The 20,974-nt window shown below is 37.1% G+C and overlaps 1 protein-coding gene across 1 annotated transcript in view; it reads right to left on the reverse strand.

The window, feature by feature from the left end:
• nfixa (nuclear factor I/Xa) overlaps window positions 1–20,974 on the reverse strand; it is a 98,905-nt gene that overhangs the window by 47,587 nt on the left and 30,344 nt on the right. The window contains exon 2 of the mRNA XM_073842841.1: window positions 16,707–17,238. Within this exon, the coding sequence (XP_073698942.1) occupies window positions 16,707–17,238 (532 nt within the window). The remainder of the gene's footprint in view (window positions 1–16,706; window positions 17,239–20,974) is intronic.

Here is a 20,974-nt window from a genome sequence, read left to right on the forward strand (position 1 = left end):
AAACTAAATAAATTGTAAACAAATATAAAAAATAATTAATTAAATTTAATCTATTCAGTGCAAAAACAAAAAATTAATTGTAACTAAAAATAAAACAAATAAATTAAAATAAATAAATAAATGATTAAAATACATAAACCGAGTAATGAACTAAATAATTCACATACCTACAAACTGGTCAGAAATAGCTTTTTCTCTTCTGGTTTATAACTATAACTGGGTAGAAAAGAAAAAATCCAATAATATTTTACACAAAATACCTTGAATATTTTTTTATGATTTATTTATTATTAATAATATGATTATTATTATTATTATTATTATTATTATTATTATTTAAAAATAAATGGTTCTTTATGGTTTAAAATACACAAAGTAGATGCATATATTTCCTATATATTTTAGGAAGCAAGTTCTATGAAATAGCATCAGAATGTTTGAGAATTTCTGTTTTAAGCAATCAAACTGTCAGATGAAAAAAATTGCCAAAAGACCCACAATTATAAAAGGACCCTAAGCCACTTCTAGGTACTACACTGCAAAAAATGCTTTTCTGACTTGAATTTTTTGTCTTGTTTCCAGACAAAATATCTAAAAATTCTTAAATCAAGAAGGATTGTCTTGTTTTCAGAAAAAAACTAGTCAAAATTAAGTGCATTTTTGCTTGAAACAAGCAAAATAATCTGCCAATGGGTTAAGAAAAATAATCTTGTTTTCTGTTTGAAATAAGTTATAAAAAATTATAATAATAATTTTTTTTTGCTTACTCCATTAGCAGATTATTTTGCTTGTTATAATCAAAAACTCACTTAATTTTGACTTTTGATTTTCACTTGTCTAGAAAATCCTTCTTGATTTAAGAATTTTCAGATATTTTGGCTGGAAACAAGACAAAAAATCGAAGTAAGAAAAGCATGCAGAATATCATGGAGACTTGTAGATAGGCCCTAACCACCGAGAAACAATCCAGACCAGCCTAGGCTACAATATAGCAACACTTTAGCACAACGGTGGTGAGTCTTACACCAACATGCACCGTGTTTCTTCAGAAAACGCATAAATCTAGTAAAAGCTTGTAAAAATCTGACACGTAGTAATTATCCCATCACACACACACACACACACACAGAGCTGTCATGCCTAACAGCTATTTTAACCTTTGACCTTCAGCTTGTTATTGTTAACACCGTTGGCATGACCCGCACACGTGCTGTTGTATTAACCTCTGACCCCGCGACATGCCTCAGTAGCCTCCAGGGAAACACTCTTCAAACAAGAGCGGGGGATTACTTTCACACTAACACAGCACCGTATTACATAACACACAGATCTGAAAAAATACACAACCTCTTGCCTCTGAGTGTGAGGATAACCAAATTGACTTGACTTCCGGTTAAGGCTGGGACTGCATTGTGGTGGCTAAATGGGAGAAATATCATAACGCAATCCCTAATATGATCATAAACAGTTGTAGCCTGTTAAAAGAACGCATGGGAACGAAAAGCAGGAATCCAACAGCAGGGCGTCTATAAATCGAGCAGCTGTGAGGGTGAGTGGACAGCTGTGTGACGTCAACCATATTTGCATCTTGTTTATATTAATTGTCAAGAGGATGTTGACATCTAACAGTGCCTCCGAACTGCCCACTGAAGCTCAGTTTAGATGGACTGTTCAGTCAATATCACCCATGAGAATCCCAGCAGCTCTGAGAGACAGATTTCAATCACAATGTCTCAGGATAATTGAATTATTGTCAAATAAATTAAACACTAACTCCTCCAGTACTCTGAAGTACTCTGAAGAGATCAACACTAGGGTTTGTTTACAAATCAACCGATCCGTAATATAATTGCACACAGCTCTGTATAATTATATCACCCTCCAGAGGGCAAGAAGTCTTCCCCTCAGAACATTAGAGGTAATTATCATGTGGTTTATGTAAACAGTTAGCAGAGAATACCCTTCCGGAAGCATCCAACGTGTGCGTACCAATTTAAAATGGCTTTTCTGTGACACTTAACATGTTGACAGGCAATTAATTAGCTGATTTTAACACTCTTAAATGTGAAATGTGTTTTAAATGTGAAAGCAAAAGCATTAATTTACTTTGACAGGTTCTGTTTATAAGTAAATGACAGAGAAACACCTTAACAGCTCATTTATTTAATCAAATCCATATGTGACCCTGGACCACAAAACCAGTCTTAAGTAGCATGGGTATATTTGTAGCAATAGCCAAAAATACATTGTATTGGTCAAAAATTATCGATTTTTCTTTTATGCCAAAAATCATTAGCATATTAAGTAAAGATCATGTTCCATGAAGATATTTTGTAAATTTTCTACCATAAATATATAAAAACTTGATTTTTGATTAGTAATATGCATTGCTAAGAATTTCATTTGGACAACTTTAAAGGCCATTTTCTTAATATTTAGATTTTTTTGCACCCTCAGATTCCAGGTTTTCAAATAGTTGTATCTTGGCCAAACATTGTCCTATTTTAACAAACAATATATCAATGGAAAGCTTATTTACTCAGCTTTCAGACATAAGAATCTCAATTTCAACAAATGTACACTTGTACATATGACTGGTTTTGTGGTCCAGGGTCACATATGGGATGTTAATATATTAAACACACCACCGTTCAAACATTTATGGATGGTAAGTCTCTTATGGTCACCAAAGCTGTGTTTATTTATCCAAAACACAGTAAAAACAGTATTATCATGAAATATTAAAATAACTGATTTATATTTGAATATATTTAAGGGTTCAAGCACGTAGTGCTAAAACCCTGTTGTAATTGTTAGAATGATCAGAAATCTCCAAGTACACAGTTGATTCTAAACAAGCATGCAACGTTTTAAGGAGATCAGACCACAGCTGGTGCTATAATAGTTATAAACATTACAAATCATAATATTTGGTACTATGGTAAATTACCTGTATTTGCAAAAAAAAAAAAAAGCTTGCTACATGATGTCTGTTTTCATACGTACTTAAATGCCTTAAAGCACTTGAACCCTGGTAATTGCTGCTTGCAGCTATATTTAAAAATATTATTTTTTTGTGAATTTTCAGCATGATTACTTCAGTCTTCAGTGTCACATGATCCTTCAGAAATCAGTCTAACATGCTGATCCCATGCTCAAGAAACATTTGTCACTGTTGAAAACATTTGTGCTGCTTCACATTTGTGTGGAAATTATGACAGATTTTGACATACTCACGTACAAGATTCTTTGATAAAGTTCAAAACAGAATTTATTTGAAATAGAAATCTTTTGTAATGTTACACATGTCTTTACTACCACTTTAATCAATTTAATGCATCCTTGACATATGAACATAATATTTTTTTCCCTAGTCTTTACCAAAGCTAAAAGAAGCATTAAAGAGTTAAACTGCAAGACAAACAGTGAAAATAATGCGGACCCTCCTGCTTCTGAGCGTATGATGTCACTCCTGCGAGAGACTGCAGGCGAGGACGGGTACAGTGAGAAATGTGCTGCAATGAAAACAAACGGCACAAATGTGTGATTGGTGGACAGCACAGTCCAGAGAAAGACATCTTGTGTTGGGAAGGATGACACTGCCAGTCATCAGTGACACTGAGACGCACTCACACACACTTGTTCTGATTAAAGCCAACAGACCATCAACACTCACGCTTGGGCATGTTGCTCTTGTCCTGTTTGTTGTTTATTTACAGTATCTTGGACATCACGCTTTATGCTTCATGACAGGGATTCCCAAACTTTTTTTCGTCAGGCAATCCTCTTTAACCTAAAATACTCATTTAAATACCCATTGGGGTTTTAATACAAGTTAATAATTTAATAACCTGACAATGTAATTGCATGTTTAAACTCTGATATTGATGGTTGCATAATATGCAGGTAAAATATTTCATCTTTTTAATATTTTAAAGACTTATTTTAATGTTATGACTTAATATATATCAACTCACCTTTTCCATAAAGAATCCCCAAAAATCCCTAAGCTCAAGAAATTTTAATTATGCATATGAGTATAGTTTATAAAATATTGTATTTTTTTTGTTAAATTTACTCCAGGTGACAATTGTTTCTATACTAATTTTTTCTTTCAGTATAGTGTCTCACATGTGCTTCACAAGTGAGGAATTATTTATTTGTGTCCTTTAAGGAGTTGCAGCATAGAGTTTCCTTCTTTCTTTCGCCGTACATTATAACTCTCTTTTTTTCCCGACCCTTCCAGTAATTTTTTCCGAGCTCTTAGCCCAAACAGAAAAAATGAAAGCGGTATGTTATATAGAAAAGAACCGGCTGTAGGTTTTACTTTGCTATATTTCCTCTCAGATGTCTCCCCCTCCGTTGATTTCATTAGACCCTGCTAAGCCTCTGAGCATGTGAGCAGGTATAAATTACTCTCATCTGGGACGGCCGAAGCACAATCACTATCTTCTGCAGCACTACCATACTCACTCTCACTCTCTCTCTCTCTCAAACACACACACACATAAACATATATATGAACTGCAAGAATCAATCATAGTCCAAACAAGGAGCCCCTGTGGTGTCAGCGGTCCCCTGCTGGTTAAGAGCCGCCTACAGCGAGTACACCCACAAAGACACACACATATGCGCACACACAGGTAAGAAAACATGGAGAGAGCGAGCGAAAGAGTGAAAAAGCACACGGAAAGAATAGTTTTCTCAGATGTGGAGCTATCTGACGCTCCGGTATGGAAAATCTTCATCATGCTGAACCTACGGAGAAAACACGTCACCACCGCACACTCAAATACACACATATACCTACAGTACACACGTGCACCACCAGTCAAAAGTTACGACGTATTTGACTAAATTTATGTTTCTTAGGATTTTAGTTTTATTGCTTTAAATGGCTAAAATTAGATTTGTAGGCAAATATTTTGCTTACATGACAAAATACACACCTACAAATTACCATTTTGAAAAAAGAAGTCTCTTTTACTCACCAAGGCTCTATTTATTAAATTAAAAACACAGCACAAACAGTAACATGACGAGATATTACAACTTATAATAACAGTTTTCTATTTTAATATATTTTAAAATGCAATTTATAACTGTGGTGCAAAGCTGCAATTTCTGCAGCCTTTACTTCAGTCTTCAAATATATGTACATATTTATAATATTTTAATATTATTTTTCAATGAATAAAAAGTTCACTTATTTGAAACAGAAGTCTTACTGTCACTTTTGATCAATTTAATGCATCCTTGCTGAATGAAAGTATTAATTTCTTTTTGAAATTATTAACGTTTTAAAAACCTTTTGAAATATTTTATGTTGTGTGCATGAACACAGTGCTCGTAGCGTAAGAGATGATACTCTTACACTTACACAAAGGTTAAGCATGGTAAAACCATTTAGTATAAGTAAACGTTTTAAAACACCAAAGTTTCAGTCTCTCTTTAATCCTTCGTACCTTTCCTACCTGTCCAGAGACATTCTGCTTCACAGCTCGCTCTGTGAATACTAAATCGATTGCAAATGTGCCTTCTGACTTGTATTCCTCCTTGGCTATAACATTAAGGGCGCATGGAACATTTTCTTGGCAGGAGACGCCACTTTTTTACCGTTTCCTTCATCTCTCCTTATTTTTTAAAGGCACTCTCTGCTGTTTTTTATACCACAAAATTTTGGCTTGTGCCAATGGGAAAGAAAAAAAAATACAGCGAGTCTCCGGAGCCCTTGGAGAACATCAAACAAATGTGTGTGTGTGTGTGTGCGCGCACACCATCTGATTTACCTGCAAAGTAAACAAACAGCAGAGAGAGAAATATTGTAAATGAAGAGCAGTCCTGGGCTCTCGCAGTGCGAGCATGTGGCTGACACACGGTCTGATCCAGTATGTGCGTATGATACACTGTGTCTAATGTATAACGTATACAGAGCTCTCAGACTGGACATAACGCACGTACTAAAGCACTTTTCATAACACAAATGACTGAGTCAAGAGTGGGGGAGTGGAGAGAGAGTACAGTGTGTGTGTAGTTGATGTGCTTGTGTTGGCAGTGTTTCAGCATTCCACATTCCAGTGTGATATTCTGCACTGTGACCTTAGAAAACCCACCACACACACACACACACACACACACACACACACACACACACACACACACACACACACACACACACACACACACACACACACACATCGCTTTCCTTTGACACCAGTGCTTGTCACATTCTCTACCTCTCTTAATTCGGTCTCTGATTTCTCTCATCAGATCTTTAACCGTAGCCTTTAACCTTTCAGTTCTCTATGTCTCTGTCTGACTTCCTTCCATGTCAAGCCGTGACTTGTAAATATTCAGAGGGGTGGTGTGTGTGTGTGTTCTGCTCTCAGAATTCCTCGCTCAGATCTGTGTGTGATCAAACACTGGATTAAAATCCATCACCTCCTGTTGAGCTCCGATAGTTTCTAAAGAATATTGTGGTTCCCATGTGCTTGAGTCCTACAGGCACGAAAGTCTTTTCACACACACACACACACACACACACACACACACACACACACACACACACACACACACACACACACACACACACACACAAGCATGTTCTGGTGACAGCTGCAGTTACACACACACTGAACTCTTACACTCACCACATCTGAGAATTATAAAATCAACTTGACCTCTAGAACACTTAGAATTATGTTTTCAAGTGTTCTAGAGTGCTTGGAGTAATTTAGAACTCTCAGATTTGTGTTCTCAAGTGTTTTAGAACGCTTGGAGTAATGTAAAACTCTCAGAATTGTGTTCTCAAGTATTCTAGAGAGCTTGGAGTAATGTAGAACCCTCAGAATTGTGTTATTGTGTTCTCAAGTGTTCTAGAGTGCTTGGAGTAATGTAGAAATGTAGAGAGCTTGGAGTAATGTAGAACTCTCAGAATTGTGTTCTCAAGTATTCTAGAACACTTGGAGTAATGTAGAACTCTCAGAATTGTGTTCTCAAGTATTCTAGAACACTTGGAGTAATGTAGAACTCCCAGAATAATGTTCTCAAGTATTCTAGAATCTTTGGTGTAATGTATAACTCTCAGAAATATGTTCTCAAGTATTCTAGAAACCTTGGAGTAATGTAGAACTCTCAGAAGAATATTCTCAAATATTCTAGAATCCTTGGAGTAATGTAGAACTCTCAGAAGAATATTCTCAAATATTCTAGAATCCTTGGAGTAATGTAGAACTCTCAGATATATGTTCTCAAGTACTCTAGAACCTCTGGAGTAATGTAAAACTCTCAGAATTATACTTGGACTAATGTAGAACTCTCAGAAGTATGTTCTCAAGTATTCTAGAATGCTTGGAGTAAAGTAGAACTCTCAGACTTGTGTTCTTAAGTATTCTAGAACCTTTGGACTAATGTAGAACTTTCAAAATTATGTTCTCAAGTATTCTAGAACCCTTGAAGTAATGTATAACTCTTAGAATTGTGTTCTCCAGTATTGTAGAACCATTGGAGTAATGTAAAATATCAGACGTATGTTCTTAAGTATTCTAGAAACCTTGGAGTAATGTAGAACCCTCAGAATTATGTTCTAGAACTATTCTAGTAATCTCAGAATTACTTTTTAGAACCCTCAGAGCAATGTTTAATGCCACTGTACAGTATTCAGTGTTCTAGAATCCTCAAAGTAACAGACTACAGCACTCAGCACCATCACTACTAGAACTCTCAGAGTAATTTTCCAGAACCCCTTAGAGTAATTTGTTACAACATTCAGAGTAACAGTAAGTGCTACTATATAGCACTCAGTGTTCTAGAACTCTCAAAATAATGTTCCAGAACTCTAAGTAACGTTCTGGAACATTCATGATAGTAATATTCTAGAACTATCAAGGTAATGTATTAGATCTCACAACCACAACATTCCACAACTAACTAAACACTTTAAAGTTTGTATCAATACACTATTTCAAGATATCTGTTAAAAGGATTTTGCATGTTGTATTTGTCTTGCGTTAGATACATGCTCAAATGTTCACTATTAGCTTGCTAAATAAAGTCACACCCTCCTCATAAACTATGTCAACCTCAAATGACCCAAGTTGACTTACACAGAACACCTCCAGGCACTGCAATAAGCTCTTTGCACACATCAAACCCATACGCACCTGTGTGAGTACGTCAAACGCCTGAATGTGTGTCAAAGGGAGAAAAAACTCCAGAGACAATGTGACGGAGAGAGATTAAGAGTTCTGAAGATAAAAAGGCAGTTAATCCTAATCAGCCCACAGACACAAATGCACTGACAGACACAAACACACACATAAGAGGTCAAAATCCCAGACGCACACACACACACACACACACACACACACACACACACAGCCTTTCTTTCCCTTGTTATCCCATCCCCCTGTTCCTTGCCGTTTTCTCTCCGGTTTCATCCCTTGTTCTCTGCGTTCTTTCCCGCTCACCGAGACGGGCGGCCTAGATCTGTGTCCAAACTGCTTTCCAGGCCTATTCCCTTACACACATACGCATGCCAGAATTGATTCGCTGTGTTTCTGTTGTGCTTGTCAACTGCTTTCCCTTACTAGGAGCTCCAAAAAAACACAACACCTTCTCTCTTTCGCATGCGGTAAGTAACACCAGGAAGAATTTATTTATGACGGCTCGGCCTTTCACCGAGGAAGACGAGCCGCTGGCTTTTGTGGCCTTCGTGCATCTGCTGGAAGAGGAAAAGTTTGGAGTCGGGAAGCCCTTGGGAGACCGACAGAAACTGACCTTTAGGAAACGGCTCAGGTTATTCTGAAAACCTGCGTGCGGCGTCACAGCAAAAGTAATCAACAAACCTACATCAGGAATGGTGAAATTTGATTTGCAACTTATTAACTTTTAGATGCCAGTTTTAATTCAAAAGAAGCACTCAGTCATTTTTTCCACAATAAAAAGTTATACAGTACTATAAACCTGAATGTTCATTCACATAAGATTTTATTTTTTTATGAATCAGGTTTTATTTTACATAAAGTGATTTGATTTCATACGACCGAATACTTTAGTTGTTTTATCTTATTAACTTTCCAGTTAACAGACACTTTTACTTTAAAATTCATCAAGACTGCAATTCTAGTGCACAATGGGAACAGAAAAAGCTTTCTGGAATCAATAAAATATGATTTAATAGAATTAGAAAAAACAAAGCTTTTGCACGATGCTGCTTTAATGATCATGCACTTTTAATGAACGTTTCAAAAACACTTATAGTTATGAGTTTGATTCAATCTAATGACTTCTTCATTCAGTGAATCAGTCAAAATTAATTAAGTGACTTACTAAACTGCGAGTCACCTTCAGTATTATACTGAATCTTTTACAATACAAATTTTGCATGTGACCCTGCACCACAAAACCAGTCATAAGGGTCATTTTTTAATTGAGAAAATAAGCTTTCCACTGATGTATGGTTGGTTAGGATAGGATAATATTTGGCAGAGAAACAACTAAAATCAGGAATCTGAGGGTGCAAAAAATCTAAATATTGAGAAAATCGCCTTCAAATTTGTCCAAATTAAGTTCTTAGCAATGCATATTACTAATCAAAAATTAGGTTTTGATATATTTATGATAGGAATTTGACAAAATATCTTCATGGAACATGATCTTTACTTAATATGCTAATGATTTTTGGCATAAATAAAAACAATAATTTTGACCCGTATTTTTGGCTATATCTACAAATATACCCATGCCTCTTAAGATTGGTTTTGTGGTCCAGGGTGACATATATAGATATAATACATCACACTGCTTATTAATCTGTTAATGTTAGTTATTAAAAATACAGTCGTTCATTGTTTGTTCATGTTAGTTCACAGTGCATTAACTAATGTTGATTAATAAATGCTGTAGAAGTATTGTTCATGTTAACTAATGAACCTTAAGTGTTAGCGAATCGTTAAAGGAATTATTTAGGAACCAGAATTGCTAAGTGGGTTTAGAATCCAGATTCCGATTCCTATTAATGAGACGCATGAAAAATGCCGGCGCTGATTAAAAAGAAACTGTCTTCGATGTCCTACAAAGTCGATCTCGAAAAAAAAAAACAGCAAGCAAACAAGCGCCACCTCCCCGGCCGCACACACACGTCCACGCAAATATGCAAAACAAAAATCTAATTGTATAAAAAAATAATTGACGTAACTGTTGAGCTGAAAATAGGAGGACATATCAAGACGACGGGGGCGACGCTGGGGTTGAGCCCCCCGAGAGAGTAGCAGAGAATGGGTGAAAAGAGAGGGAGAGGAAGAAAGGATCAGAGGGAGAGAGGTTGGCAGCGATGAGCTTCTGGCACCTTCTACATAGAGCTCACCGTACATGGTGCCAAAAAATGGCAGACGAGGCTGCCCCCGTTCCCTCGCCTTTTCTCCGTCTCCCTCTCTCTCGCCCCTCGGCGATCTCGATCATCCCTTTCTCCTCTTTCTAAAGAGGTTTTATCTAATGAGCTCCATGAGAATTCAATCTAACTGCACTAATGCAGAACTTCTACTCCTATAGATTGGAGTTATGGCTCAACTTTCCGCCGCTGTTGCGTTGCATTTGCGTGTGTGTGTGTGTGTGTAATGAGTAGGCCTGCGCTGTTACTGAGCTCGGCATTGTGTTCTCTGACTCGTAACCAGAGTCGTTGTGAGTGGGCCACATTACTGTCTCTCTCTCTCTCTCTTACTCTCTAGGAGCACACAAACACATTTTGCTTTTTTGGATTAAATCTTTCAGCCTTCTGATAACATTAGAAAATGGTATTTCACAAATTATTTTCTTATTTTAATTAAACATTTAGAATATTATTATTTTTCAGAGCAAATTTATGTATATAAAAAATATAATTCAAATAAAAGTAATAATATATAATATATATTATATAAAATGGTTTTGAAAATGTGTAAGTGTGTGTGCGTATAATAATATAAACAATATGTGGCCCTGGACCACAAAACCAGTCATAAATAGGACAGGTATATTTGTAGCAATAGCCAACAATACATTGTACGGATTAAAATCATCGATTTTTCTTTTATGCCAAAAATCATTAGAATATTAAATAAAGATCACGTTCCATAAAGATATTTTGTACATTTCATACCATAAAAATATCAAACCTTAATTTTTGATTAGTAATATGCATTGCTAAAAACTTCCTTTGGACAACTTTAAAGCCAATTTTCTTAATATTTTTTTGCACCCTCAGATTCCAGATTTTCAAATAGTTGTATCTCGGCCAAATATTGTTCTATCGTAACAAACCATACATCAATGGAAAGCTTGTTTATTTAGCATTTTCGACCCTTATGATGATTACTGAAGGATCATGTGACACTGAAAACAGGAGTAATGATGCTAAAAATTCAGCTTTGCATCACAGGAATAAATTACATTTACAATCATTAACATTAAATTATAATCAAATAAAAGAGTTATCCTATCCTAACAAACCATACATCAATAGAAAGCTTATTTGCTCAAATTATGTATAATTTTTTTTTTAAATGTACCCTTATGACTGGTTTTGTGGTCCAAGGTCACATATATACACACACACACACACACACACACACACACACACACACACACACATAAATTAATACATATATTTGAAATGTTTTGAAAAATGTGTAATTAAATTAAGAAAAAATGTACAATAACATCATAATATATGTAAAAAATAAATCAATGCATGTTTTTTACTAGATTTGTGATTTTAAACATTTGAATTTGACTCTATTATAGATCTCTCATATTTAAATGTTGTGGGATTCGAAAGGAAGTTGATAAATAATGTGACATATGCAAAATCATCTCAGATAAATTGTACTTATTCAATATATTCTATACATAGACAGGTAGATTTTATGTTTGACATAAATACAACAAAGCTAAAACAGGAGTAGCTAAACTCTTTTTTACTTTCCCCTCTCTGTCTGTCCCTCGTGTAGAGTTGAAAAGCAGGTGCTCGTTCAGTAGAGCTGATACCGGTTTGTTTGTGTTAACATGTTTTACTTTTACAATCCTTCCTTTGTGCTCTTAAAAAGCCCATAAATGTCTGTGGTGAGCAGGAAACTGAGAAAGTAAAACCCAGAGTAACATGCAGCTCTACGGTTGCACTTCACATCTTTCTTGGAATGAATCAAACATAAAGACTTAAAGATCACAAAAATAGTCAAGAAATGCCAGAAGCTTAATAGCGCAGCGCTGGCACATTTAACACCCAAAGTCCAGGTGAGTCAGAGCCGAGCGCGCTCCCAAATATAGGACAAATGTTGGATTACGGAAAATGATGCGAGGAGATTCTCCACCAAAAAAAAAAAAAAAAAGTGACCTATGACCCAAGGAGGTGGACTTTCCTTCCATTTCAACAGTCTATCAGACTTCGAGAAAGAGCAAGGAAGACAGGAAGAGTGACAAAGAAAGAGAGAGGAGGCACTTGGAAGCAGAAAGAGTGATGAAAGAAAGAGAGACGCGTTATGTACACTGGCTCGAAGTGAATGACGACTGCTGAAATAATCTGTTTAACAGCTATTCCAAACATTTCATTTCCAAACAAAACACTCCCACAATGCCGCATCCAGACAGAGAGAAATCACTACTGCACGCTCTTACACATGTGCTCCTTTCAGAAACGGGTCAAGTCCAAGAAAAAAACAATAAATTAAGAGTAATTAGACAATTATACTTTTGTATAGTAAATCAATAATTTAGCAGAAATAAATATGAATGCTTTATTAAGATTTTTTTCATATTTAACAAGCATTTTTATTTCTAAAGAGCTGCAGTTAAACGCACAAAATGGCAGAAAGCACATTTTTCACACCTCTTCAATGGTTCAATATTAAATTTCCTGTGTGGGGTGTTAAAGCAGGGAAAAGTTTAAATTATGTTCTCATAATAATGATATATTAGCGGCACTAACAATAAAGCCCGGGATATAAAATTAATATTCTCTTCACCCAAAAGCCACTTCCCTCCATTAGGACAACTTTCCCCATAATCACCATTCTTAATGGAAACACATTTAACACACATTTATCTCCAATACACCTGGATTACTACTTAGAGTCCTGTGTAAATAAACGATTCATTTCACACTTCATCCTAAGGCAGAGAAATAAGCCTAAATTTAGCAAAGTACGGAACATTTTCGAGTCGAATCCCAAAACCCTGTCAAGCACAGGGTAGCGGTTTAAGATTCGGGCCTCGGTTCAAACTCTGGCAATCCATTTTTGTAGCCATTTCAAATGGAAAGCTTTTAATAAGAAAAATCCAGAGCTCTTCGGGAACAAGAAAAATTTGGTTTAGGTTAGTGAAGTATCATTTTGAGCGAACGGGTAGGTCTCTGTGTTTAAAAACGCTAAGAAAGAGAACTGAAAATGAGTGCTCTGAGCTCACACACACACACACACACACACACACACACACACATTTTCCTGCACCAACGGCGTTGCAATAGTGCCAACTAGAGCAATTACTGTAGCGACTCCCGTAGCTGTCCTTTCTCTTGTTCTCGCTTTCTTTCTCATGGACACAAAAGAGGAATATTCGATTTGAGAGTGTGACAACGAAGGCCACATTTAATCGTGATAAACAAAGAGTTTGTGCTGCGAATAAACAATCGCAAGGACAAAACAAACACAAGGCAAAGCAACAAATTAAATAAACAGCTGAGCTGTAGCATTCAAGACAAAGAATGCAGAGATAGTTTTTTGGCACACGCAACAAATACCTGATTTGAACTGTCAGGCTATTTCAAATTAGGATAATTGTGGTGTTAGTTAGGAATGCACCACTGAAATCAAGAACAAAATAACAGCTTAAAAAAAATGCTGAATGCCCTTAACCACAGCAGCACATGGGGACTGTGTGCGTCTGGGGTTGAGAAAGGCCCCCTGAGCTCTGGCACAGGATGCCACGGGCCCCGGGATTGTGCGCGGCTGCCCTGCAGGGTGCCAGTCTCCGGCGAGGCTATTTGGAGCCTGATAAAAGCGGCAGTGCACACTGGAATTAGCCTGATAAGATAAGACTGCAGCACAGCGGCAAACATTCTGAACGGGCAGCGCGATGGCCAACCCTGCTGGGCACAGAGTGCGTGCGCTGACCGAGAGTCTGAAAGACAGGCAGGAAACTGTTCAGCTGGTTTCAAAATTCAACTGCTTATATTTTGTTAATGGCTCTTTTAATGTTTTTAACTGAAAATATGCCCACCTTTTATAAAAAAAAAAAAAAAAAAAAAAAGTGGTTTGTTTGCGGTACTACAACAAGAAAATGAATTAGCAAGAAGGCAAGAAAGCAATTTCAGATTTGCAATCACAGTATTATGAAGCTGTTGGCCTGAGTGTTTGGCTAGTCAGATCTTGTGTGCGTCAGAGAGTGTTAGCCGTGTCAGAAACACTGTTTGGCAGTAAACGTATGAGACCATGCTAGTAACTTATCCATGAATGCACACACACACACACTCACTCCAAAAGGATACGACTCTAAAAGACACTGCCAATGAGAAAACAAGATGGCACTGAAGAATAAAAAAAAAAAAAAAAGGACAGCCGTCTTGTGCTTTCTTGTGAATACAACCGACATGCTATTTATATTGAACACGGTCACAAAACAAAGGAAAACATATTATTATAATCAATAGAACATTACAAAAATATGAAAATATGGCAGAGATATATCAGTTATTCAGATTTCAGCAGGGTTTCCAATTAATTTGTATTTTTACATTTCTGGGAAGGATTTATGTTTACATGGCAGGTATTAATCTGTAGAATTAAATAACCTTTTAGTGTACAAATGTCTCCAAAAGGCACAAAATCATTCAGATTTTAATTCAGTTGGATAGGATTTCTTCTATAAAGAGCTAAACCAAAGAGATCATAGATTAAATAAATAAACTTGCATGCTTTTTTAAAATTACTTAGCATTTTTATGACTTTTTATGCATAAAAATCACAACCGTTCCTCGTTAGTGTAAAAGCGTTTCCAAAAAGCACAAAATCATCCTATGATTTGAATGCAGCTTGATGGGATTTCCTCCATACAGAGCATAGCCAAAGAGCTTATAAATTAAATAAATAATTTTGCATGATTTTTAAAAATTTGTGACTTGTTTATGGCTACAAATCTCAATTTAAAAAAAATAGTTCTTGTTAGTGCACAATTGTCTTCAAAAGGCACAAAATCATTCAGATTTTAATGCAGTTGGATAGGATTTCTTCTATAGAGAGCATAACCAGAGAGAATTAATTAAATATATAAACTTGCATTCTTATTTCAAATTACTTGACATTTTTATGACTTTTTATGCATAAAAAATCACAACTTTTCCTCATTAGTGTAAAACGGTTTCCAAAAAGCACAAAATCATCCTGAGATTTGAATGCAGCTGGATAGGATTTCTTCCATACAGAGCATAGCCAAAGAGATTATAAACTAAATACATAATTTTGCATGATTTTTGTAAATGTGTGACTTTTTTATGCCTACAAATTACAACTTGAAAAAATTGTTCTTGTTAGTGTACAAATGTCTTCAAAAGGCACAAAATTATTCAGATTTGAAAAAAGTTGGATAGAATTTCTTCTATATAGAGCATAACCAGAGAGATTATAGAATAAAAACATAAACTTGCATGCTTTTTTAAAATTACCTGACTTTTATATTACTTTTCATGTATAAAAATCACAACTTTTTCTCGTTAGTGTAAAACAGTTTCCAAAAAGCACAAAATTAACCTGAGATCTGAATGCAGCAGGATATGATTTCTTCTATACAGAGCAAGGCCAAAGAGATTATAGATGAAATACATACTTTTGCATGATTTAAAAAAAAAGAAGGCATGATTGTTTTAATGCCTATAAATAACAACTTTGAAAAATAGTTCTTGTTAGTGTACAAATGTCTCCATAAGGCACAAAATCATTCAGATTTGAATGAAGTTGGATAGGATTTCTTCTATAAAGAGCATAACCAGAGAGATTATACATTAAATACAGAAACGTTCATGCTTTTTTAGAAATTATGTGAGATTTTTATAACTTTTTATGCATAAAAATTACAACCTTTCCTTGTTAGTGTAACATTTTTCCAAAAAGCACAAAACCATCCTGAGATTTGAATGCAGCTGGATAAGATTTCTTCCATACAGAGCATAGCCAAAGAGATTGTAAATTAAATACATAATTTTGCATGATTTTTAAAAATGCATGATTTTTTAATGCCTACAAATCATAACTTAAAAAAAAATCTTATTAGTGAACAAATAGGCACCAAATCATTCTGATTTGAATTAAGTTGTGTGTACAAATGTTTCTAAAAAGCACAAAGTCATCCTAAGATTTGAATGCCGTACGATAGGATAAGGGCCAAAGCCAAATGCATTATAGATTACATATGTACATTTGCATGTATTTTAAAATTACTTAAAAATTTTTAATCCCTACAAATCACAAATCACATTTTTCCATGACCGTGGGAACCCTGTTGGAAGTGTAATTTCGGCTCTGGCCGCAGAACACAGACGTTCAAAGCAAGTGTTTATAAGTGTGCTGGATGTGATGGTGATTATGTGGGTGTCATCTTACCCTGAATTCTGACCCCTCTTAAAAAAACACGTTCAAGTATCAGTAGCCGTAGGACAGAGAAAGAGAGCGTAACCCACTGACCTGGCATGTGGACGAAGTAGGCCAGGTACAGGTCCAGCTCCTTGACGGAGACTCCGATGTGGTGCGGCTGCACGCACAGGCTGTGGTTGGAGCACTGCGGGGACTTGACCAGTCTCTCTCCGTCCGTGCTCTCCAGCGGGCTCCCCTTGAACAGGATCACCATCACCAGGTCCAGGCGCCAGACCTTGTCGGCCTGCCGCAGGCAGTCGATGCGGCGGATCTTGCCCTTCTGGTCGGGGTTGGACAGCACGCAGCACGGTGGCTTCTTCCCCGTGATGGTGAGCACGAAATCTTCGCGGAACTCCGGCCGGATGTCCTTGCGCAATTTGGCCAGCAGCCGCGACGCCCACTTCTGCTTGATCTCGGGCTTCTCGCCCAGGAGTTCGTCTTTGACGGCGCGCTCCTCGTCCTTGGACATGCGCTTCTCGTGCTTTTTGAAGTACTTGCGCTTGCGGGCCTGCAGGTTGAACCAGGTGTAGGAGAACGCCCGCACGTGCGGGAGGAGAGCCTCGATGAAGGGATGGAATTCATCCTGGAGGGATGGAGAGAGGGAGGGAGAGAAGGGAAGCAGGGGAGAGGAGAGGAGGGAAGGGGAGAAGACGTTAGAATCTCGGAGCATGATTCCACGGCGCTTTGTGAAGGAAGGTACGGGAAACGTGTGAGCGCGTGTTTGCCAGGATGACAAACACACACACACACACACACACACACACACACACACACACACACACACACACATATACACACACACAAACATTCGTCATAAGCATCACGTAAATACAGACAATGCTATGCTAATTTAGAACTTAGAACTAAAATTCCTAACCAAAGTATGCAATAAAACTACAGACATGCTATTAAGAAAAAAAATTTAAGTAAACTTCTGCATTTTTTACCCTGACATATTTGTATTTCAAAAGATCCTTTTCTCAGTTCAAAACAGACAATGATGTTTTTGAGGGACAGGCGTAAAGAGTCTGCAACAGCTGCTCACTGACGCTTGTGCCAAACCGCACAACCAACCCCTGCTACCGCACGTCCTGATCCAAACTACATCGCCACACGGCACAGACACAGAAGCAGCACACCACAGACAAAACACACAAGACATGCAGCAAAACATCTAAATAAAACGTCTGTAGTTACCATTCTGCACTTTCATCATAAACCCTGCTGGCCGATACGAAGTGAAAAAACAAGTGAAATATCTTCTCCGCACTCAACTCGACACTACATGCCCCGATAATTAGTGCACAATATCAGAGTTTTTTTATGCTCTTGCAAAAGGCGAAAAACTGAAAAAAATTCAAAAAGTTCAAATTTTGTAAAAATGTCCAGTCGAAGAAAATTTCAGAAAATCTTGGGAGGAGCCAAACAGTGAGATAGCTCTGGAGATACAAAAACAAGAAATGCAAGAGAGAAATATTTAATACACAAGACAGGGGAAAATGACAGGGGAAAAAAAGAAAAAAAAATGGGTACTTTGCCAGCCACCAAAACCAAAAATTAAATATTACACATGAACACAATAAAGCGCTCGTAATCAAAAAGTATTGTACTCACTGTTAGAGAAAAAACGTACACAAATAAATACACAAATACCGCAACAAAGAGAAAAAATGTTTGGCAAAGCAGTAAGTGGTGTTTGTTCAGATATGCGTGCTCTGCATTCGACTCACAGAGAGCGAGAGATAGACAGAGAATAGCAGATAGACAGAGAGAAAGAGAGAGAGAGACAGAGTGGGGGTAGAGAGGAGCAAATGGAGAGCGCAAAAAAAAGCGAGAGAACCAAATCAATGTTGGAAGAGCGCGTACGACCGCTGGCAAACCCGATAGAAGCTTCTTTTTTTCCCCTTTTTCCTCTCCAACTCTATCTCTCTCTTCCTCTCCATGCTCTTTTCCTATCCATTGCCTCAGAGTGTGCCAGCGCGAAGCTGAGCCCACCTATTTGGCACCGGGTGCCCGATCGCTCAGCCAATACGCACGCTTGAAGGGCTGAATGGGAGGGAGGCAGGGACGGAGGGAGGGTGAAAGAGACAGAGCGAGAGAGCGAGGGGGGGGGGGCAGTGTAGGGTTCGGTCAGTGGGTTGGCTCCTTACTTTGCCAAATTAACAAGTTCCTATCTTGTGCAACTGCAAAGTCCAGAGCACATTAATTTTACACGCGCCAATCAGCGGCGCCACCCGTATTCCATTCCCACCCCAATTTACCTCCATTTTCCCGCTCTTGTCTTCAAGAACCGAGCTCAGATGCGCACATGCACTTTTGCCATTTTCACCAATACACTTGCCATCACCTCCATCGAGCGAGCGCACAGCAGTGTCCCCATTTGCCCCGTCCCCTCCCACCATTGAGCGGCGTGTGAACGCGCGGGCCAGAACTCCCAGCAGACGCTACAGACCAGCAGCTGCCTTTAGACTCGGCACACAAACAAAGAGCAAAGAGAGAGACGTAGTCCACAGCAGAACCACACTCTCTCTCTGAACTTTTTCTGAGGATGTGACAACATCAGATACGAATGTTTGGACACAATAAAGAGAGATGTTTCTTGTGTATTTCACATTAAAAAGGTTTTACAAGAAAGTGTATTAATAGCGGTTTCCCAAAAATAAAATAAAGTCCCCATTCTCCTTTTTACAAAATAACAAAACTACCACAAGATTAAGACTACCACTTATCAACTTACAACAATTTATTTTAAGTTGTCCGACCACTAGTCCAAAGAAACATATTTATATTTTTCATTCAGTCAATAAGCATTGTTCACCAAAAAAATATTAATGCCCAATAATAGCCCAACCTAAAAAAAAACTAATGGATTTTAAAAAACACATATATTTATATTTTTATAAAATATTACGTATTCTTTCCCAAAAACAGTAATAAAATTTTATATATAAACTTGCACTAAAAGCTGGAATTTATAGAGTTATACTAACTCCAAAACGTAATTTTAAAGGAAAACAATGACATACTGTGGTTCATTTACTCTTTTGAACCCATTCTAACTAATGCGCCCAAGACTAGTGCAAATCCATTTCACAATTTCAGCGTTGTCATATGTGACTCTGGACCACAAAACCAGTCATAAGGGTCAATTTTTTTTTAGATTTGAGATTTTTGAGATTTATACATACACTTAAGCTGAATAAATAAGTTTTCCATTGATGTATGGTTTGTTAGGATAGGACAATTGAGACACAACTATTTGCTATCTGGAATCTGAGGGTGCAAAAAAATCTAAATATTGAGAAAATCGAAAATGAATTTCTTAGTAATGCATATTACTAATTAACAATTATGTTTAGATATATTTACGATAGGAAATTTACAACATATCTTAATGAAACATGATACTTAATATCCTTCTGATTTTTGGCATAAAAGAATTATTGATCATTTTGACCCATACAATGTATTTTTGGCTATTGCTACAAATATACTCATGCTACTTAAGACTGATTTTGTGGTCCAGGGTCACATATAAGTTAGTCAGCTACCATGTTCATATATTTAAATCAGCAGGATTTGCAATAACAATATTTAATACATCACTAAAAACCAAATATTTAAGTATCAACGAACACCAAATGTAATGACAACACATGAACCGGCCTGTAACCCCTACACACTGGCCCTAAAGCATAGCACACTAAACATTCAATGATTACATCCAGCACCAAACTATATACAACATATTAAAGGAATTCAGTCAATCCCTGTTCGCAATGATCCGTTATGATCCACAGACAGAGCCAGGGAAATCGCTATCTTGAGCAGATTCGTATCAAGTGATTTAATCTGGTTTAATCCCTACAATGAGTTTACGCAACATATGCCACTCTCTCAGGGCTACGCGACACCTTAGGGCGACCAGCAGGCCTATCCGAGACCACCGGGCGAAGCGGCCTCATTCTCAAAGCAGCTCGCTGCAGACTATTCTGCAGTTGCCAGTAAGCGCCTGCTATGTAAATGCAGCGTTTCCTAACAAACAAAGCCGAGCGTCAGGTTGGTGTGTCATTTTGTTTGCGAATGTTCCATTGGCTTGCAATTCACTTTGCATAATTCCAATCCAAATTAAAGGAAAGTTCTACACAATTCATATCAGTTGACTGTGTACAGAACAAGGTGTCTTGGTATTTTGTTTTGCCTACATTTTGTAGGCAAAACTGCAATCATTCTGCATGTTGTTACAGTTCGTATCTGATTTGGTTTGACAGACAACATGGATTTTGTGTCTGACACGTTTATTTCCATTAAATAATTTC

This window comes from Garra rufa, chromosome 6 (genome assembly GCF_049309525.1).
Source record: "Garra rufa chromosome 6, GarRuf1.0, whole genome shotgun sequence".
NCBI lineage: Eukaryota > Metazoa > Chordata > Actinopteri > Cypriniformes > Cyprinidae > Garra > Garra rufa.